Raw genomic sequence first — 22569 nt, 5'->3', positions numbered from 1 at the left:
AAAACTAATTTCAGGAATGAAATTTAGTCCGGTTTCTGTTTTTTTAATTTTCATCATGCTGACCGGGTTACTTCACTACGTTTCAGCGAAACGAAGGGAAGTAACTCGGGTAGTTATTGTTCCTACACAATTATAAAGTTATGATTTACTAAAAATGTAACTTCAACTAAAGATATATAATTGCAATATAGAATGCTGTTTGGCGAATTTGTTTATGTAGTGCTTTTCATCAAGTTACAAAAGCAAATTGGTAATAAACGGTTGTTTTAAAGCTCCAATATTCAACTGTCATATGTTATCATGAAACAACTACAAAATACACACATTTAAATAATTCATCATGACAATAACACAATACAAAGCTTTTCTAATGTCAATATTTTTTCAATTATGATCAAGTAATTATCTTAACCAAATAACAATATATGTGTATGCAAAGTTCAAAGTATCAAAAGGATTACTGTGAAATTCAGGTATTCAACTCTTTCATGAATTGCACGTATTGGAAAGCTTAGTTGTTATAATTATTGTAAACGTATCTGGCACATAAACGGATGCATACATAGAGTTATCTGCCCTTCTCAGAGAAAAGAACGTGTTCTTCAACCAATAGCTACTCATAAGAACAGGTTACTCTATAATGACGAAATAGACAAATGAAATAAGTTGTGTTGGTTTTCAAATATCACTGAGCTCTTTCGACTTTGTGATGAACAAGGCTATTCACAATGGTAAACGCATCCTCGATACTCCAGGGGTTCCGATCCCCTACGATCTCTACACCAATGGACCATCTCATAGTAAAATTGAAGGCAGTTCAACGAAAAACATTTGACCAATCACAGGCCAGCAAAGATTTCCTTTGAAGACTACAGAGAGATCGACGCCTAACATCAAAGCCACACAGTCATCCACAGTGTACCGTAATTACCTGTTCTGTTCTGTTGCCATCAGTTTTACTATGAGATAATCCAGGGGTGTAGAGATCGTAAGTGATCGGAACCCCTGGAGTATCGAGGACGTGGTAAACGAAACATCTATCAATGTCAGGCTGTAATGAAAGCGTTGAAAGCGATATTGTTTTAAAAATAATTCCATCGGTCTTTTTAAAAAAGTCTGCTCCTGGTAACTTATAGCTTTCAACTTGACTATCGGACTGTATATATACATGTAGGCATACGAAAGAGTTCCAGCAAACAAGCGACTTTCTCATCATAGATCTGTCAATGGGACCCCTTCCTGTAAACAGCGAAACAAAAGCATTATTGATGTAAAGTTCAGGTTTGTGCGATGAACTATTGGAAAAAAAATGAAAAATAATGAAAAACTTTGAGGGGAAAATTAGTTGTTTATATAAAAGCTAAGAATCACTCTTTTACTTTTGAATATTGAAAGAATAAAAAATCCTTAAAGGCCCACTACCTTTCCGAAACGACTTTTAATTTTTAAAATGGGAATGTAAAACGAGATTGATAATTTTGTAGAGTCGCAAAAGTTATAAAATTAACGTATCATCACCTTCTGAACAATATGATTAAAATAAATAAAATATTTATTTTCATAACGTGGGTCTTCTTATGTTTCCCACCGTCGTCCTAAATACCGCGCGGTAGTTGACCATCATTGCGTCAGACGGAAAAACAGTGAAATGGCTCTCCACAGCTATCATATATTAAGCAGGAAATCTTCCATATGTTTAGTATTGTAACTTCATCTTAGGCCATCGGTAGGCCTATATATTTTCTGGTGTTATTTTAAATGTTTAAGAAATTAACCTTTATGTTTTGGTCTGGAAAGGTAGTGGGCCTTTAATTTTCGTATTTGGATAATCATATAATTGTTGTTGTTGTTTCTTTTTTTTCTGAACTTACAGCACTTCGATAGGTCCTTGTTCCCTCATATTCCGCCATTACCGGTAGACGTCTCATCTGTACCGCCTCTTCTTCGTCTTCCTCGTACGACTTGTTGTCTATACCGCCTTCAAAACCTTCAGATAAAGTTTTCAATAAAATAATGTACTGTTAAATAATCAACTTATAATCGTGCGCGATTGAGTTTAGATTATTTCCAAATGTGTTGAGGTTTCAGACATGATTGGTCCAAATATTATGTATGTTACAGTATTATTTTCAAATCCTTTTGGAATGGTTTCATTACAATGATTGGTCACAAATATGTATGTAAAAACTTACAGTTTTACTATTTAAACATGGTTCATGTCCTTTTAAGGGACTCAAAAAGAATTTTTATAACGATTCATATAACAGGAAAATACACGAAAAAATGATTTATGTTAAAAATAAAAATAGAAATTGCAAAAACTTTAAAATCTTCGTTAAACACATTAGCTCCCCTATTCTTCGAATAGGTAGCTAAAATTTGCAAAAACAGACAAAATAAAATCTTCGTTAAACGATTTTTACGAGAGCGACGTGATGTTCAAGAGAGACGTTAAAAAGAGAGAAGTCATTTAAGCGAAGAGAAATAAAAAATATCCCAAATTAGGTCGCCTTTTACAATCATGCAATGGCGACGCCGGGTAACAATCTTATGCAGCCCTCAATGCAGGGCTAATACGATTGGTATAAACAAATGAAGAAGTGAAAAAATACGTCTGTTGGGAAAAATCAGCGAGAAAGAACCTGACGGTCCCATTTATTCTCTGAATATATAAATATAAATGTTTGCCGTCTAATCAACCAGTACTAATCATCAATCTATAATAGGCTGCAACAAAAAACACGCCGATAGTGCATTCGGACTATACCATTATAAGATATTGTATAAATGAGATAAATAATTCCCGTTAGTCTGTTATTAAGTGAAAGAATATTTGATTTCTTATTACACCTCACAAATAACTAACTACTATATAATACACTGTATGTAAACCGTAAGAAAGTTACTTACCTGGATCTATGGCTATATCCAATTGGCGGATTGCTATTTTACTTTCTGTAGATAAAGCACTATCACTCCTTGTCCTCCGAACTTTTTTCCTTTTTTGAATATCATCCATAAGGTAAGCACTATCTGTACTATCATAGGCAGAGTTCCTTCCGTCCAGAGAACAACTGTCACCATGGGGACCAGCCCCATCATGAACGTCACCACTTCCGTCATGCGGAGTAGAGTCTGTGACGTCATTAGCGTCATTTAATGCTGAATCTTTAGGAGAAGGACGAATATGCCCATTAACCATCACACAAGGCTCAGTATCTTTGGTAGTTTTGGCCTCCTCAGGCCTTTGGTATGTAGTGTGTATGATGGTTGTGTAACCGTCAGGGTTTTGTTCCGTGATGTGCGCGGGCGAGTTGTGATTTGACGCTGTACCATTGACCTTTGACCTCTTTATTGGTTTAGAATAAAGCGTTTCTACACCCTCTGTAGACAGTTTGTCTTTTCCGTCAGGAACATGGCCGTTGCATATCTCACTGCTTCCTGTATCGAGTGTATAAAATTGCACGTTAAGTTTTATGTTTCAAGCACATTCGAATATTGGCTATGAACATTTCTCATTTATTTCCTAGTGTATACAAATTTTACTCTCAGTAAAAAATCTTCAGAAATACCAACCTCTTTCTAGCGCTGACATTTTATCTTTTGTTTCTTTCAACTGGTTGTTTAGGAAATCAATCTCACGCTGAAATACAAAGGTTGGTTTACTCAAAACACAAATATCGAAAACCCCATGTAATATGCGCACCTGTGTAAGTTTGTCATTCAGTAAAAGTAACACTGTAAATGGACTGGAGGTTTGCTACTCAGATTTTAACGCTTTGAGCGGGGATTGACTATTTGATATATTGTAGCACTGTGCTTGAACTAGCGCAATGAAGATAGTGCAAAAGACGCTTAAATCAGAATACACCTGCTAAAGTACACGTAAAAAGGTGCATTAATGCTGAATGTTGGAGTTTTGTAGTAATCAGCCTCCTGGCATGTTGATATTATCACGGAGTGAAACAGTTTGCAACAACTTAATTGCAAGTTCAGCGGTAAATGATATTGCAAAAAAGAATGAGGAATCGAAATTCAACACACACCTAGGTTTAGGGCGAAATATAACGAACCATTTGTGATTTGATTCTTCGGCAGAATCAGAAGAAAATTTAACAAATTCTTCAAGGAAAGACATGTACATACATCTGATGTTATAACATTCATACCATAGAAAGGTTAAGTTGTATGACTTACTGCATAGATGTTAAATGTCTTAGGAATAATCTTTCAGCGAGTTTTTATTTGATACTATTTCGTGCGGATAATTGTTCGTAAATTGTCAATTTCTACCAGTAATATGCCATACTAACAGGTCATTTTTTAGTCGTTCTTTCGATTGTGTTAACGGGTATTGAAGTTTGGAAGAAAAAAAACAACTTCGACTCGAACATGGCAATTTGTAATACCTTTGCTACTCTATAAACCAGTCACAATTGGAGTTGTCTACTAACCTGCTGTTTATCCACTTTATCTCGTAGTTCAGCGCCTTTTTCCTCAGCCTTCTTCTTGGCTTTCATCAAATAGTGTAGTTCTATATCTACCTTATCTGAAAAGACTCTTTTCGAAACTGAAATGAAATCAAAAGTTTTGATTAAAAATGAACTCTTGAATATAAATCTTTGCTCCCAAACTAAGATTAGTATGCAGAATAGTGCCTTTGCACCCCTTAGTTATCTGTTATTCACCACCAAGAATCACATTAAAAGCTTACAAAGCATACTGCCAAAAACCATTATATTAAGGTCTACAGTGGGTTGAAATGAGTATATAGACCTTGAATCCACATTTTTACATTACATTCGTAATAGTTATTTCTGCAGGTATATTTCCATCTAACATACACAACGTTTAAAAAAACAAACAGATTTTTACAGTGCATGATTCTGTGTTGTGAAGCTAATGTTTATAAGGACTTGAGAGGAATCCATACCTGTACAAGCACGAGGGACTCTACATAACCGGAAGAACACTATATATGTGGCAGCTTCTACAGCTGGGTGGTAACACAAAACTTCATCCCAGAACAAAGTAAACAATATCTCCATGGTAACAAGAACAACAACAACTAAGCTGTCGCCAATCTGGAATATAAAGATGAATGTTTACAATTAAAATATCTGTATCGAAGAAAATTTAAATTATACTTTAAACTTTTGTACTTCATGATCAATAGCACCATATAGGGGTTTAGATTAAAAATCGGTAATAGTTATTTCTCTAAAACGCCTTAAACGCCTAAAATGGTCTTAGGACACTCTGGTAGGTCAATAATGATATGACCTAAAACTAATGCTAAGATCCATGTGATGGCGCAGGGAATAGAAGAAGGTAAACAAATATCCTTGGTTCGCGCGACTTTTCGCAGTAACGCTGAGTAAATTTCAAACTTTAAAACTTCAAACTTTAATTATTAGTCTCTTTAAAAAATACATTGTGTAGAGTAAACTGCGCCATATTTTCGCGTTTTCAAGTCGATTCGATTTCGCGATTGAATTAAATTGCTATTGTTCTACTGGACCTGTACTGAGAATAATTCCGCGACGACTTATTTTAGCGGATTCTAACTACTCACGAAAAACATGAAACATAATTGTACGCGAAAAAAGAATTTACAGTAAGTGATTCAAAATATAGCACCTACCTGGACAAAGTCTTTGCACACCTTTGACCTTCCAGATACAACTCTCAAAAACATCTAAAACGAACAAAAATGATTTAACTGTTGATGATTGTTTTTATATTCCGTTGGATGTTTTCACTACTTTGGGAGTTCCACATTTGCTGTTTTGAAATATGAATTCGTCCGTGTATGCATTTCGAAAGTCAAATACAATTCGTTTAATTCAGAGTTTCGGTCAACCGAAATATCGCCACTGCACTTTATTGATATACATGTACGATTAACTCTTAATTTGGAATCAAATATTTCTCCCTTAACATGATAGTGCAAATAGTATTTCTGCAGAACTGTAATGAAATCAGAATAAAATCACAATTTATGAAATTCCGTGAAATCTAGACCCTGAAAGAAATTTACTCAAAGCAGCAGCAAAAATCAATAGAATTTCTGTAATTGTAGTAAAATTTAGGTAGGAATATAAATGTTCAAACAAATACGTCCTTCATAGAACGAATATAGTACCCGGCCCACCATACTTTTCTTAAGACGACATCATTATCTTCTATAAGTCTTTTAAGCTACAATATTGCAGCTACGTCCTTAAACGACCTTGGTTACTGAACAAAATCCAATCCTTCGCCCGAAAGGGGGAGACTGATTAATATATCTAGAATTCCAGCAAGGCAGTTAATGGGGTCTCACAGATCAGTAAGTTAGCTATTGTAGTACGAGTTAACTACCTTCGTTCTCATCACAGCGACTTGTCTATCAATAGACGTGTATTCCCCTCCAGGTCAATGTTATCGACCATCGCGTCATTAGGGGAGCAGTGGAGCGTGGCCATGCAATAATAACTATCCACTAGTAATTACACGGTTGAGTGATCAACTGATTTGGAAGTAGTCATCAAAGTTGATAGTTGACCAGGAGATGACCACCGTGATACACATCCGGCGGACACAGGAGGGATATGATTATATCCCCTCTTTATCATTTTTACCTGTCCTCTCACATACCACATTGGTTAAAGAATGTCGTCTATAGCTAATATTGCTGGCATGGTCGTTTGCAATAAACATTTAGGAATACATTTAACTTATCTTTCAGCTCATATAAAACTGACTTTGTTAATTATATACATACATTTTTAATTACTCATTATCATGCATTTATGAGTGTGGAGTAGAGCGAAAGATAGGAAATTTATATTCTGTTGAAACCATCTTGGGTACGGAATGAGATTCCGCCACTGAACTTTTCACCTGTAGTCCGAACTATGTATGTTATATATATATGTGTGTGTGTGTCCCTGTTCAAAGTAATAGAGATGTAAATTGTTCGTCAATTGCCTACGTTAAATGTCGGAAAAGTAAACGACCTTTACCTCGACAAAAAATAGCCCTCCGATAACAACACTGGCGTAGTGAGCCACACAGTAGGTGATCTCTATCGGCTCCACCATATTGATGCACCTTCTGCAAATACTGCCCCCGGGGTCGGGATCCTGGGTGGGCGTGGCATTCACACTCACATTCTGAACGGACGTTACAGGCGTATCTGTAGGCGCACCCCCTGGTACTGTAAAAGAATCAAGGCATATAGTAAAACATGCTTCAACAAAAAACTATGTTTAAAGACCATCCGGTTTATAAGGCAATTTCAATTGAGAAAGTGTGTTCGGAATTGATTCACTGATATTGATTGGAATCCTAGTCTCATACATGTAGTGCCGATTCTTCAGAAGCCCGTAACGCTCTTGTAATGCATAAGTATCGTATTATTTCACAGGTCTCGTATTCAATATTTATCACAATTATGGACATTTGCTGTGGTCAATATGGTATTATACTGTCCTGGTAGAATTATATAATGACCAAAGGCGTAGTCCAAGAACATTATCATAGATTCTACTAGTGCTGCATGTATACCACAATATCAATAGAATCAAATGTCCTTATATTGTTTTTTCACATTTGGTAGTAACATTATAAGGGTGATTTTAAAAACGCCATTGTTAGTATTATTTGATATGCATGCTTTTTAAAGGAAGAGTTAAGGCCCTAGAACACCACCCTGGGGAACTCGACGCCGTTTGTGGAAATGGAAACACTAAATATCAACCTCCATATATGACATTTAATAGCAAAAGTGAATAGTGAAAAAACCCAAAGCACATCTAAAATAATAAGTTCCATAAGTTGATCGAATACTCTGATAACTCAATGCTTTGTCAACTTTGAGTTATATCAAATCAAGTCATAATGTCAAAAACGTCGAATTGAAACATGTCGTGCCTGGCTCAAAGATCATGAAAAAGTTTTAAATATTACAGATGATGTAACATCGGTACAAAAGATACACCATTTTTGACTGGCTAAGCATTAAGTTAAGATGGTTTTACGATCAAATGGTGATCGACAGATCTACGACAGGTTTCGCCTGGTCAGTATTCCTTGGGCCTATTATTGACTCCAATGGTCAGTGCTGGTTGGCCGACAAGGACAACTGTTCGGCCCGTTTTAATAGAGTCGTAATGTGGTCAGTTCGTTTTCCGGACAGTCATGATTCAGATGATATCTATGTGACCTTGTTTCTCTGGGGCAAACCATCAATAAGTTATTCATTGATCCACAATAGTCTATCCTAGTAAGAATGTTCAGTTGTGCATCATTGTAGCTGATCATTCAAACGTATGATGACGTAGGCATGGGACCAAAGGGTGGTCAGTGGGTCACGACCAGTGGGTCAAGTTTATTGTACATTTCAATTATATATATGTCTATTCCTTACTCTAAAGATCGTTTAACTTTGCTGATTTTTTACTTTACAAAATACAAAATGAGATATTTAGAAATAGAGGAAATCTGCCTAAGCGACCACTTCTGTATAACGACCAACTATATAATATGGCCACTTTCATGGGGTCCCAAAAGGTCATTTTTTGAAATACAACATTGAGATTTCTGAACCACTTTGTCATAAATACGAACGTCATTAACTCATATTTTAGTAAATTAATTTCGGATGTTGATACAAACATTCATCATAAAAGTATTGTTTTTCTCACATTTAAAACGAGCAACCGTACAAATAATAAACAACTTTGCTGGTCTGACAATATGTGCATGTTAGATATGCTTGAGTCCAGTATACACGACAGCTGGGGTTTCGCTTACAGGCATTGCAATTCAAACGAATTGAATATTTAATTTCCGTTCATATTTGTAATTTTTATTGGGCGTTATAATATCAATATCAATGTTTACAAGCATAGTGACCTGTGTAATATCTAAGGGGCTAAACGAGGGGCGAACTTAACACTGACAACAGCCTTGCCCGAGTTTCCTCTAACCCTAACACCGGACTTAGACATTTTGACAGATTTTAATGTCTGATGCAAGGTGCTATGACTTCAGTATTAGTGTTTCTTTTTGAAAAAATAACATCTTATTTCCATGTCGACTTTAATTTGCGTTTCCGTGTCTACCAACTTTTTCGTGGCAATTTGAATTCGCTATTCCTAACTTGAAGCCCTAAAAAATTTAAGTGCGATTAATTTTCGATAAATCTAATCCACGTCACGTGACGTTATAAAACGCGAAGTTAATCGCACGCTGAAAAAAACCGTTGGTATGCAGTACGTTCTATTGCGGGTGGTTGCTATTGAATGTTGTGTATAGGAAATCACGACTGAAATTCACAATTCATTGTTTCTTTTCAAACGAACTAAATTGATCAAATAAGCTTCTTTATACTGTCAACACAAATAAACTTCTAATGCACATAGCGTAATACACATTACGTAACCCATGCATCACATGACATGTTTAATACACACCTGATACATTATCATTATATCATATGTCTTGTCCTGGAGATTATATGTTACTGATGACCGCCTCACAACCGCACAATTCGTAGTTTTGTAGTATAATCAGATTTTAAATCTAATATTTCAGTAACTATAAATTTGTCCAACTTTGTAGTCACAACTAATGGGAAGTTACGTTTTCGTCCAGTAAACCATCGTTTTTTTATCAATAAATCCAGGATTTCTACAATGTAAATCAACATTTTGGCAATTTGTGCTCTGCTATTTTGGACCTCATGTAATATCTGTTATGGTTCTGTTATGATATTTCAATGAGATAACACTACAATTCCTACTTTACGGGCATATTAGCTATATTATCGTAAATACGACGTTCTTTTTATGAAGTTACCCATATATATGAAACCCATTCAACACATTTTTCTTTTCATTACAATTCGTTTATATATAACGTATAAGGTAATCTCAGTCACTATTCGGATTTGTGAAATATTCATTATGTATATATGTCAAGTCTGGACCTCTTCATTCCATAAAAAAATAGTGATCTGTTTTCTGAACAAAAACAGATGTCTTCCCTTTATTAGCCGACAGGTTAAATTCAACGGTCCAGAAGAAATGTCGACACAGATTTTACAATGTACTGTAAAATTTGTACCAATTTGGCCTTTGACCTGAGGGAGAAGGAGTAGGCAAGGGAATACATAACAAATACGGTAAGACAGATCATGTCACCCTTAGCAACGGAAAGGATTTCAACATTAATGAAATGACTGTATATATATCATTTTAAGCAACCGGAAGTCCATAGTACGCGTTAGGAGTACACTATGTCATTGTTTGAAGAAACTTTAATACATCTCCATAAGCTAGCCTTAGATTACCAATGATGTCAACTGAGCGAATACTGAGCGAACAGATGAAAAGACTTCAGCATGTTAACGCATGTTATCATAACCCTGAACAGGTGATAGCGATACGTAATCGTAGGTGTCTACTGATAATATTACAACTTCTTGGTAGTAAAGATATCAAACATCCTTTATCAATTTCCGAAAAACAAATAAAATATTTTTCTGACAACAACTTTTGTCTACCGGTTAAAAATTGGGACCCAATGGCATCCCCTTGGCGTACACCTTCAAATGTTGGTTTGATACACTGTGCATGTATATGGATTCTACTAGTATCATTACCATATCATCAAACAATTTAATTTTCATCCCGATATTTTACATGACTTTTGACATCGAGGAAACAGTACTAGTACAGTATATTACTCTTCATACTTTTCATAGAAACATTGGTTTTTCATATATCAACTCAATAATCTTCAATTATTACTTTATCGGGTTTACCCATAATTCTTACATTTATTTGAATGTATTTTTCTGTTTGATATCGTTTTATTGCATTTTTAGAAGAATAGATGGTTCTTAACATTATTCTTAAGATGAGTGTAATAAAGTCGATATTTCAACGAATGTGGACCATGCGATTTAAGATTTTATTCCACTTCGACATTAACTGACATGAGTCTTAACCCATACTTTATATTGTATAGAATCGCAAAGACCCTTGTCAGGTTATGCTAGGGAATGTGTACCCGGCACGGTAACTGGGACCCGGGATAATTAGTGAAATTTAGCACAACTTGTAAAGCATTCATTGTGAGCAACTTCACGAATTTACACAGGTCATTTTATAAAGTGATAAATATGTGCTAATGTATCGAAAATTGCCTCCAATTAGTTCAGAACTAGGTCAATAAATACATGTACATACCCTGTAAAATGTCTAGTCGAATTAACAATTCTGCTGTGATTGCTAGGCCGTCCAGTACAACCAACACGGCTATAATACACTCCATACATAATCCGCTCACTGCCTCATACAGTCGGGTACAGAAACTGGAAATGTAAGAAAATGTAAAAGTTGAATATAAGTAGAGGTAAATATATAAAAACAAGAGGCATGATGGGCCTGAACGGTCATCTGACTATTGATAGAAGTACAGAGTTATAGAAAAACATGTTTGGATAAAATACAAAACACCAACTGGGCTAAAAATGTTCACCTTTTCTTTGACTTACAATAAAGATATTGTATATACTAAATAACTTTCAAGTTGAAAATGTTAAGCCTTTTTGCCTCTTAGTTATTGGCAAGAAGCGGTTTCAAGATTTTAATCTACTTGATCCTGTGACCCTGAATGAAAGTCAAGGCCATTCATTTTAACAAAGTTGGAGGAATTATCGAAATTTTAAAAAAGTTTCTTTTTCATTGGAAAAGGACAATCCAATATATACTTTTTATCAACTTTCATTCGTGTAAAATATATATGTGTAGTACATCAAATGTGAAATAGTAATGCTGACGGGTTATATATCATAGTTGAAAAACAAAAACTTTCGCGGCCTGTACATGCACCAATTTTACATTTTAATAGAAACCTTGTTTACTTTGAGGATGCAATAGGTCTATATCTAAACATTATCTAGATTTTGAGATACTCGCCGTCAAGTGTTCCGGGTAATGATTGTGTTCGAAGAAATGATATCATATCTTTTTAAAACAAGTTATCGTATGCATAGATAATCTAAATAACATTCTTACTAAATAATCGGTACTGGGTTTACCTTCTCAACAGCCATAGCGATGTGGGTTTTTTTAATGAAAAGGATTTTAAGTTCATAAAATAATAACGATGTGTTGCTGTTCAATTTTTAAATTGTTAATTAATTACCATTCTTCACTTTTGTTTGTGTGTGTGTACACATACAATTTGTAATTCGTTAATCATTAATTATACTACACATCTGTTATCATTATATCTTTATATATAAAATAGAAAAGTCTATGCTATTATAAAATTGTCAGCATTTTATAATTTTATATCATTTGTGTAAATGTACGATATACTTATGTCAAGCGAGTGGCCAACGAAGTTTTTTTTTTAGTTTTCCTGGCGCTGGACACTGAAACTGGAGCCCAGGAACTTAGAACTCGCGACCAAAATATAGGTGGAAGATAATAAATATTATGTCGAGTCCATGCACCACCGCGGCCTCGATATATATGGATACATGGACACGGAAATATAAATATCATGGATGAGTTTCTTAACTGTATCAGTTTCCACACTAGTCTACACCTAGATCTGGTCATGCAAAACATCGATCATGTGTATACTTAAGATATACATCATGTACATGTAGGGAGGCGATTGATCTCGGCGACAGCCTTTTAATATATCCGCCGGGAAATCAATCCTGTTGGGATATATGTATAATACCTAAACTCCGCATTAAGTTACTTATATAATGTACTTTCCAAACTCTGTACCACAGTGTATGTCATCAGGCAAATCACAAATACATCAAAACTACACAGCTTTTATAAAGTCGTTATGATCAGGTTTGATATGTTTTTAGAGACAATATTTTCTAACCATGGTAAAACCAACGTGTCCTCTTAGCTAACAACTATCCTAGGAACAGCGAAAAAGACATGCACTACTTTTTTTCTGTGCTTTTCAGGAGCCACAAATTCTTTATTGGCTTGGGGTGACGGTATACTATGGAAGTTGGGATACATTATATATAATTTGTATAAGTCGGTAAATATCTAAGATGAAAATTGTAAAAATGATATTTTCAAACTGACGGGAAAACAATATGCCCTTATTGCAATCACATTTAAAAGTACTATACAGCGCAATTGTTTGGACGGTATAGATATTATTTATTTGTCTACAAGGTTAGTACAGTTTTTAATATGAATTATAGTAACCGACAATAAGTGGGTAGATATCTATGATCTAGCTTACCTATACCTGACCAATTGCTTTTTAATTTCACTGCTTATAGAAAGTTTTTGTTTCAGTAGAGAAACTCCACAAACATCTTTCAGCTACCACCCGATGTTATCTCGCTGAAGGGACCGACATATTTTCACTTCTGGGATACGACGGGAGAATATTGCCTAATTTACATGTAAGTGTCCTCCTCCTCAGACAAAGCGAATCTCTTTTGAACGAGAAATGTTGTGAAATGTCAAAACGAAGCAAATTAATACACAACATGTCTAGTAAATAAGTCGTTAATGTTTAACTACCGAAGTTGGCTGGCAAATTTTAAAGTCTGGATACAGACCTCAGTTTAACCCGCCTAAATATGTACTTTACTTTCGTTCGGAAGTTTTTACGATGATTATAGTTCATAGAGATCCGTGGCTAAATGTATTAAGGTAAAAAAACCAAGAAATATGTCATTTGTTTTTATTTCAACAGGAGATCTATACGAAAATCTAGACGGCGTGGAATATTTAGTTAAAGATTTTTTCTTAACAACCATATCACACCAATCGATTTAAAATTCTATGTTCATTATCTACTCCGTAATTCCGTATGAACATCGATATAATGATATTACGCTTTCCAACAATAATTTCGAAGTACAAGTAGATGGATATTGCAACAATTGGACAAAGTTCTCATAGATAAATTCAAATGTGACAAGAATTCCGTTGAATTATTTTTAAAAGTCGTATCAGACGAAATAATCTCGATGAAGATAGGTTTAATATTGTCAGTATTATAACACTACGGAATTATAGTTTCTGTTTTACAGATTAAACAGTGACTGATACGTGTAATAAAACAATTGGTACACTTACAAAAATCACGAGACGTTACGGAGTAAAGCAAAAAATACATGTACCTAATATGAAGAATGATAATGTATGCAAATTCGCTGTCAGGTAAAACAAATGACTAATATTTCTGTAGATAACAGGTATTCTAGATTGCAACGTTATCTCACCGCTACAAGTCATATCGCATACGGTTGATTTAAAAAAGGAATTTTAGAAGAGATAAAGGACAAGTTCGTCTCCCTAACTTACACCATTACAGAACACAAAACCATCATATACAGCAAGATGGGGCTAAATTGGAACACCTCCCACCCTCGGGCACGGACAAATTATTTTGTTACTGATGATATAAATTTACATATTCTATTTGGATATTAAACCCATTTTTACCACATGGCAGGCCTCAGATGCACGGATTCGTAATACGATTATGTCCTATTATCTAAAGCTTAACTGTAACATTTAAGCTTTATGCAATCAGCAATGCCTTTATTTATTTACATGTATTCATTAATTTCTTTATTGCTTTCATTTAAAAATACTGCCTGAGCTTCATGTTCACATTGCTATTGGTCACAGCATTAAAATAAGTAACTGTAACATTTAAGCTTTATGCAATCAGCAATGCCTTTATTTATTTACATGTATTCATTAATTTCTTTATTGCTTTCATTTAAAAATACTGCCTGAGCTTCATGCTCACATTGCTATTGGTCACAGCATTAAAATGCAATCGAAATTTTATGAACATATCTAAATGAACCGTTAAGTGATGAAGGGTGCGGTACGGATACGGACTATTATCATGTGATGATAACGATCTCGGCGAGGTCACACAGGACGTAGCTAGATTATCAATCTGTGTACATATCAATAATTTATAATGGGCATTGTGATAATAGTATCATGGCCATTTATAAAATATCGCCATATGACGTTGGTATAATGTATTCAACATAACCAGGATATGGCATTGTGGCCCGATCACCCATGAGAAGTATTAGCGTGTGTCTATTGTGTAATCCCAGTATCAAACTGAAATAATTATATTTCAGACATCAATTGTGGTCTGATTCCAACATCACGTTGAAATATCCGCCATGTTAGTTTTGCTGTTATTTGTTACTATTGTGTGACTGCCGCAGGAAAAAATGTCGTCATATATAACCATAGTCGTTATATGTGCCCACGGGAATACACCGCCATATGACGTTTTTGTTGAGTGATCCAAACATCTTAGGAACATACCGCCATATGACGTTAGTTTATTGTTTGGTCCAAATCTCACCGGTACACACCGCCATATGACGTTAGCTATTGCACGGCACAAAACATCACAGTAACTCACTACCATTTGGCGTTAGTTATTGTGTGTTCCGACATCGAAGGAACACACCGTAATATGACTTTAGTTACTGTGCGGCCATCACGGGAACACAATGCCATATGACGTTAGCTAATGTGTAGTCCTTACCTTACCGGAACACACCGCCATATGGCGTTAGCAATTGTGTGTCCCTAACATCACAGAAACACGTCGTCATATGACGTTAGCTAATGTGTAGTCCTTACCTTACCGGAACACACCGCCATATGGCGTTAGCAATTGTGTGTCCCCTTCGAACATCACAGAAACACGAAACGTCGTCATATGACGTTAGCTAATGTGTAGTCCTAACCTTACCGGAACACACCGCCATTTGGCGTTAGCAATTGTGTGTCCCTAACATCACAGGAACACATCGTCATATGACGTTAGCTATTATATCTCCTTAGCACCACAGAAACACCGCCATATGACGTTATCTATCGCGTGATTTCGACATCATAGGAAACAATGTCTTACATGTATGACGTTCTTTGAACTTGATATGACGATCATATGTATATAAAACGTCATCTATATATTAAGCTTAACACAGTTACTTGGCAATTCTAAATGATTTGATTTACGTCCGAATTGTTGGTAGAACTCGTTCCTGGAGAAATGTTTCACAGCAGGAGCGGATTAATTTTCTTACAAATCGATGCTCTATCATTATAGTTCTTCAGGTGTGTGGCTGGCTTCATACCCAGATTATTGATTTATCTTCTCTATGTGTCAATACAAGAGTATCGTATTTATCATTATGGCCCGAGTATTTATTTACAGAATATGAGCTAAGAACCATTCATCAGTTGATGAAGGGTACTTACACACATTAGCAACCAACACGCTACACAATATTCAGGAAATTTTATATCAAATATTTCTGAAGAAGTTGTGTGTTACGGAAATCGGGTCAAGGGTTAACGTTACGTTATATGGAGTGAACTCATTGAGCATTTCTCGACAAGTTTCCGTACAGCACATGCTGAATATCTGGTAACGAACATCACAAATATAACGTGCAGTCTAGTGCCAGTCAGTATAAGCTTAAAGATGTGAATAATGGACATCATATCTTGAACGTCTCTTGATATTAACATAACGGTATATATTGAACATATCTAGACCAATAATGCAACAGATAAGGAACTCTTGAACATAAACGTATCGAGAAAACGAACATGATACAGTGTATAATTTTTTTGTATATTGAATTATCGAAACCAATTATAATGCGGATATCACATTTTATATACAATTAACATCAGACCAAATTTGAAAACATGAAGTGGGCCCTGGTGGCAATCTTGGACATTGAATCTTTTCGAAATTATTACTGAGCATCAAACATGTATTGAATATCTCTAGATAAAGTGCATCCTCGATAACGAGGGGTTACTATCACTGACGTGAATATAGCTCGAGATACTCTGGCCCTGACACCAGACTTAAACTTTATGACAGATAGATGTCTGGTTTTGGTGACCTGATGACCTGGCCCGATACCAAACGGTGTCGGTGAGTTCCATCTTTTTATATAGCACTGCGCTCTGACCATACACCAGACATCTATCTGTCATAATGTCTAAGTCTGGTGTCAGGGCTAGAGTATCTCGGGCTAACGTGGATATAACGTCAGTGATAGAAGCCAAATTGAAACCGGCAACACACATTGGACATCCCTAGATTTGAACCCCTTGAGTACGTAACGAACAACACAAATTGAACATATTTAGATTTGAACCACTTTAGTACGTATCTCTAGATTTGAACCTCTTGAGTACATAAATGACAACACACATTGAACATCCCTAGATTTGAACCCCTTGAGTACGTAACGGACAACACAAATTGAACATATCTAGAGTTGAACCACTTGAGTACGTATATCTAGATTTGAACCTCTTGAGTACATAAATGACAACACACATTGAACATCCCTAGATTTGAAACTCTAGCGTACGTATCTCTAGACTTGTACCTTTTGAGTACATAACGGACAACACACATTGAACCAAATCTAGATTTGAACCTCTTAAATACGTAACGGACAAATTGACACATTGAAAATCTAGATTTTAACCTCTTTGAGTACGTAACGGACAACACACATTTGAACCTCTAAAACTCACATTGAAAATCTAGATTTGAACCTCTTAAATACGTAACGGACAACACACATTGAAAAATCTAGATTTGAACCTCTTAAATACATAACGGGCAACACACATTGAAAAATCTAGATTTGAACCTCTTAAATACGTAACGGACAACTCACATTGAACATCTCTAGATTTGAACCTCTTGAGTACGTAACGGACAATACACATGGAACATTTCTAGATTTGAACCTCTTGAGTACGTAACGGACAACACACATGGAACATCTCTAGATTTGAACCTCTTGAGTACGTAACGGACAACACACACATGGAACATCTCTAGATTTGAACCTCTTAAATACGTAACGAACAAATCATATTGAACACCTCTAGATTTGAACCTCCGAAGTACGTAACGAACAAGTCATGTTGAACATCTCTTAGAAAAGTAACATCCGGCATCACATGATGAAACTCTCTATGATATCATGAATGATTTCCATGTTACCACCCTTGCTTGCAGACACTAGATACATATAGTTTGATCTAGATGAGTCATTAGAAGTGGGAGACAAGAAGAGATAACATAGAATGTAGATAGATAACGTTACTTACATTTTTGTACATGCAAATCTACGGCATCGGCTGCCTAAAAAAGTTACTGAAAACAATTTAATTGAGAAACAAAAGTGTTCTGAAATTATATAAGGTATTAATCTGATAAGTGTTTATTGAAATATCCCCATGGTTATAGATTTATAACATTGAGGAGTTCACCCTCCAAAAACATACATATAGTATACACTCATGAAACACATTGTATACAGGGTTTCGTTTGATTGTTTAATTAAGCATTAAGTGGAGGAAAGCCAGAGTACCCAGAGAAAAATCACCATATGTAGGCCCCTGTGATACAGTCATCCTACAGTATGATACACATTTTAAAATCCAATCTCGTGGCTTTGACTTATAGCCCTGTTCTCATCAACTATTCATAACATAGTAGGCAGGACAATGACGTCTGCTTCCGAGTTGTTGGAACGTGTTGCGGGAGGAGTGAAGTGAAACACCAGTATAAACCATTATCACCTGCCCCCGGGGAGTGGTTGTCGGTCGTTGGGTATATTTCTACAATCTGAAATATTAATTCATCTGCACAGTCATCTAAGTGTTGTTGATCCAATTCATTTGCAAGCACATCCGATATGGGGTCGGTCGTTTTGTATTTATTGGGTAATAGATTTGAAAACCCGTATTATTTATCAAATCAACGTGACCTTAAAGGGCCACTACCTTTCCGAAACGGCTTTTAATTTTTAAAATGGGAATGTAAAACGAGATCAATAATTTTGTAGAGTCGCAGAAGTTATTAACTATACGTTTACTAGCACACTTATCATCACCTTCAGAACTGTTTAATAAAATAAATAAAATGTTAATTTTCATAACGCGGGTCGTTTTATGTTTCCCGCCGTCGTCCTAAATGCCGCGCGGTAGTTGACTATCACTGCGCCAGACGGCAAAACAGCGAAATGAATCTCCACTGTTATCGTATATTAGACAGGAAATCTTGCATATGTTTGGTGTTGTAACCTCATCTTAAGCCATCGATATATGTTTTCTTTTGTTATTAATGTTTTAAGAAACCTTTAAATTTTGCTCCGGAAAGGTAGTGGGCCTTTAATTAATAAACGGCCTCGAAATATTTTTGTTTTATCTTTTACTGACCGTGTTGATATTTTACAAGGAGAAATGATGTAAATATACATGTGATTTTATAGCGCTCTAGCTTTACAAAATACATATAACCGATTTAAGATATTACGCGCGTACATTTCTTATGTGCCTACTTCAAAACAAGCTAACCAGACTTTCCCGAAATCGCCCACTGACAATATAAAACAATATGATGTTTCTCATCTGTTTATTCCAGACTCGTGTATCGATGTCATGGCGACGTGAATCAAGCACTAAATAAAGCATTATTACACGCTCTAGGCAAGATAATTAACTTTCTATGGAAATGAAAACTAATAAAGCTACTAGATATTATTTTGGTATTTTTTGAATCACTCTCGCCATCATTCTCCAGCACACGTCTCCATTTTCATACTACAGTGCCTTCTTATGTTTCCCGAGACAAAGAACTGCAACTCATTATCTTTGATGAATAAATTAGATAACATATTTTTATGAAATTCATATTACCTTATTAATTACCATAACACAAGTTTATGCATAAATATTATCCTTTGTTTGAGGGTTAACGGCCTCGAGGTTGCTGCTGTCGAAAAGTCGTCAGAAGTATATGTCTTTTCAGATACAACAGTAGCTACACCATATGTACGGTTGCGGCGTGAGCGATATTCTTAAAATTAGAATAAAAGCAATTGAAATTGGTTTCTTTTAGTATCTTTCCCGCCGTTTGTTAAATCCAGTTTGTTTTCGAAAACATTTTGGCCGTATATGATATTTCACCATAATCATCCTCGATACTCTAGGGGTTACTATTACTGCGTTATTCACAACGTCAGCCATAGTAACGTCTGGATTATCGAGGATGCATCAACACATCCATCATTGTTTTCTTTTATACTAGGAGATAAAACAATTATTAGTATCCATTTGTCATAATTTTTCAAGCTCGCGTCAAAACAATCGGTCGACATTTGAAGTTGGACGTCACGCTCTACATGTCCGGATTAAGATGACTGGACACAGTGACCCGGTATGACCCATACTGAAGGATGTTGACCTAACCTTTGTCCATGAAAAAAACGGTTAGCAAAGAATTCGTTAACGTTCTGTGTTGAGACATTGATACAATGTTATCATAATCATGACCCCCCCCCTTATGTTACAACTCGTCATTGATTAGAATATTTCTCATAAGTGTCTCTCCAACATAGCCAATGCTATTTAAAATAACTGTTTCTCGGACCAGGTGATTGTAGCTAGTATATAATTATTTCTAAATTTTCAAGATGTTTAATGCTTAAACTCAGATGTGTTTATTGTCAATCCCTTCCTTTCTTCATTCTAGCTTTCATGGAGACATTCTTATACCAATTATCAGTAAGTTTGAGTTGACTTTCACATTTTACCGAGTTATATTTTTTCAAATCCGATCGGTCAAGTGGCTATGGATTCAGTCCCAGCTAGCCAATTAAGATACATATATGGGCACACTATCCACTGCGCCATCTGATGAAAACTTATATATGACACCCTCTCTTATTCTGAAGCAGTGATAAGGTTGTGGTGGTTTTATTTTATATTGATCATTAATGTTCAACACAAATGTGCGCAATATCCAAGACCACATCGATACATCGTGCATCATTTTATTAAGTCCAGTAAAAGATTTTGATTTTATGAAAATGTAATGTTTGTATTTAATGTAATCAATATTATCTATGTCTATTGTCTCTTATATCATATTATATTTCGTCATTGTATGTTAGGAGATGGCTTTTATAAGTTGTAATAACTTTTCCCTGATCCATTTGTCTAAACTAAAAATTATTAACGTTTCGTTGCCACCCATAGCGACATAAAGGTGTGTATTAGAGGACGCACGTGGTCTATATAGTATGGCTATTCATGTATAAATTACAATGTCACATTCCATTAAAATGCAATTATGGACTTCTGCTATGTTAGTTGTCAAGAAGTGGCAATTCGTATAACAAGGCAAAAAATTTAAATGACGGAATACGCTAACCGTCCGTCAAGTTTAGCATAAAAGCGAATGCAATGGGACCATGGAATTGTTGGAATTAGCCTGTATATTCAGACATATTGTAGTACATGCACATCCTTATATGTATTAATAAACATGTTTGTTCTTTGAAAGAATAATGAACTTATGACCAATAAGTAATGATGCAAAATAAGATACATGCATATATAATATTTCAATATATAAAATATGTACGTTGTATTTTCTCACTCAATAATTTCAGTGCGTGTACATTTTAAATTGGGCAAACACTACATTTCATCTTTCTGGAACATGTAGATTTCAGAGTTTTTTATTAGGGAAAATACATACATAGATAAAATTGGGAAAATACTGATTTGGCCCCAAATGTACCTAATCAACCACTGACGCGATAGCAAATTGAAGTGACATAGAGAACTAATACTTAACCAGTACAAACTTTCTATAGCAACCTTAAGACACGACATCAGATACAATAGCTATTCGTGTCCTAGCCAAAAGGAATGCGTATCCCTGTTGTTATTGTTGTGTAAATCGACACATGACAGAGGGCGTATTCCCTCTATAGGATACCGCCGTCTAACGTCGAATGACAATGTCAACGCAACACAGGTGAAACTTTTTTACAAAATAAAAATGTCAGAATAAACTCATATTAAAAGTAAATATTTTTCATTCCAACCGTCCGTCAACCTGATAAAAAGCATGAAACACTCACCTGTCCTTCGCCATGATGTTCCTCGTTACTGCCTGATTATCGAGCGCGAGCTGATCCCTGACCCCGAATCACGACCATAAAATTTTCCAGGTAAGGCCTCTTCCGTCATATATCTGTACACCTGCGATCGATCATGTGTATATCTATTGTGACGGAGGGATACGTATCTTGTGTGTAGAAAACGTAAGGCTGATACAGATATGGCGTAAGTCGAGCAGATAAAACCTGGGTGGGTCTGAACACTAGGACAGCTGCTGTCGTTTGCATATATTGGGCCCAATCAATAGCGCCAGCGCTACGGGAGTTCATCTCCATTAACTGATGTGGTGCGTATTTACCTGAGATTTCCCACGGCTACAAAAGATGCAATACCTGTATAACGCAGAGGAAAGGAGGAGTTGTCTCCCTTAGATACTGCTGTCGCCGGCCGCCTTAATTTCGAATTGTTATGGCGACATAGTCGTTCAACGCAGTTCACTGGTGTCTGGTAGCTTATTACCCCATCAAAACATAAAATTGTCCATTGTCAATTTTAGAAGATTTAT

The 22569-nt window shown here is 35.6% G+C and overlaps 1 protein-coding gene across 1 annotated transcript; it reads right to left on the bottom strand.

Moving 5' to 3' along the window:
- Positions 1-1087: 1087 nt before the first annotated feature.
- LOC138333565 (uncharacterized) lies at positions 1088-22336 on the bottom strand. The gene is made up of 10 exons (XM_069282020.1): positions 22025-22336; positions 11241-11365; positions 7008-7201; positions 5645-5698; positions 4934-5084; positions 4455-4570; positions 3577-3643; positions 2911-3441; positions 1872-1987; positions 1088-1239 (listed from the first exon to the last, which is right to left on the bottom strand). Exons 1-10 carry the CDS (start codon positions 22036-22038, stop codon positions 1213-1215), a joined length of 1395 nt encoding a protein of 464 aa, XP_069138121.1. The 5' UTR covers positions 22039-22336; the 3' UTR covers positions 1088-1212.
- Positions 22337-22569: the final 233 nt, after the last annotated feature.

This window comes from Argopecten irradians, chromosome 10 (assembly GCF_041381155.1).
Source record: "Argopecten irradians isolate NY chromosome 10, Ai_NY, whole genome shotgun sequence".
NCBI lineage: Eukaryota > Metazoa > Mollusca > Bivalvia > Pectinida > Pectinidae > Argopecten > Argopecten irradians.
The sequence above is the reverse complement of the archived record's forward strand: the minus strand, read 5'-3'. Positions and strand labels throughout refer to the sequence as shown.

Bases quoted from the DNA above. Each gene is read 5' to 3' on its own strand.
- LOC138333565 (XM_069282020.1), bottom strand. The intron at 7,202-11,240 runs GTATGTACATGT...ATTCTTTTACAG, and splicing joins TCGACTAGACATTTTACAGG to TACCAGGGGGTGCGCCTACA. The intron at 3,442-3,576 runs GTTGGTATTTCT...CACTCGATACAG, and splicing joins AATGTCAGCGCTAGAAAGAG to GAAGCAGTGAGATATGCAAC.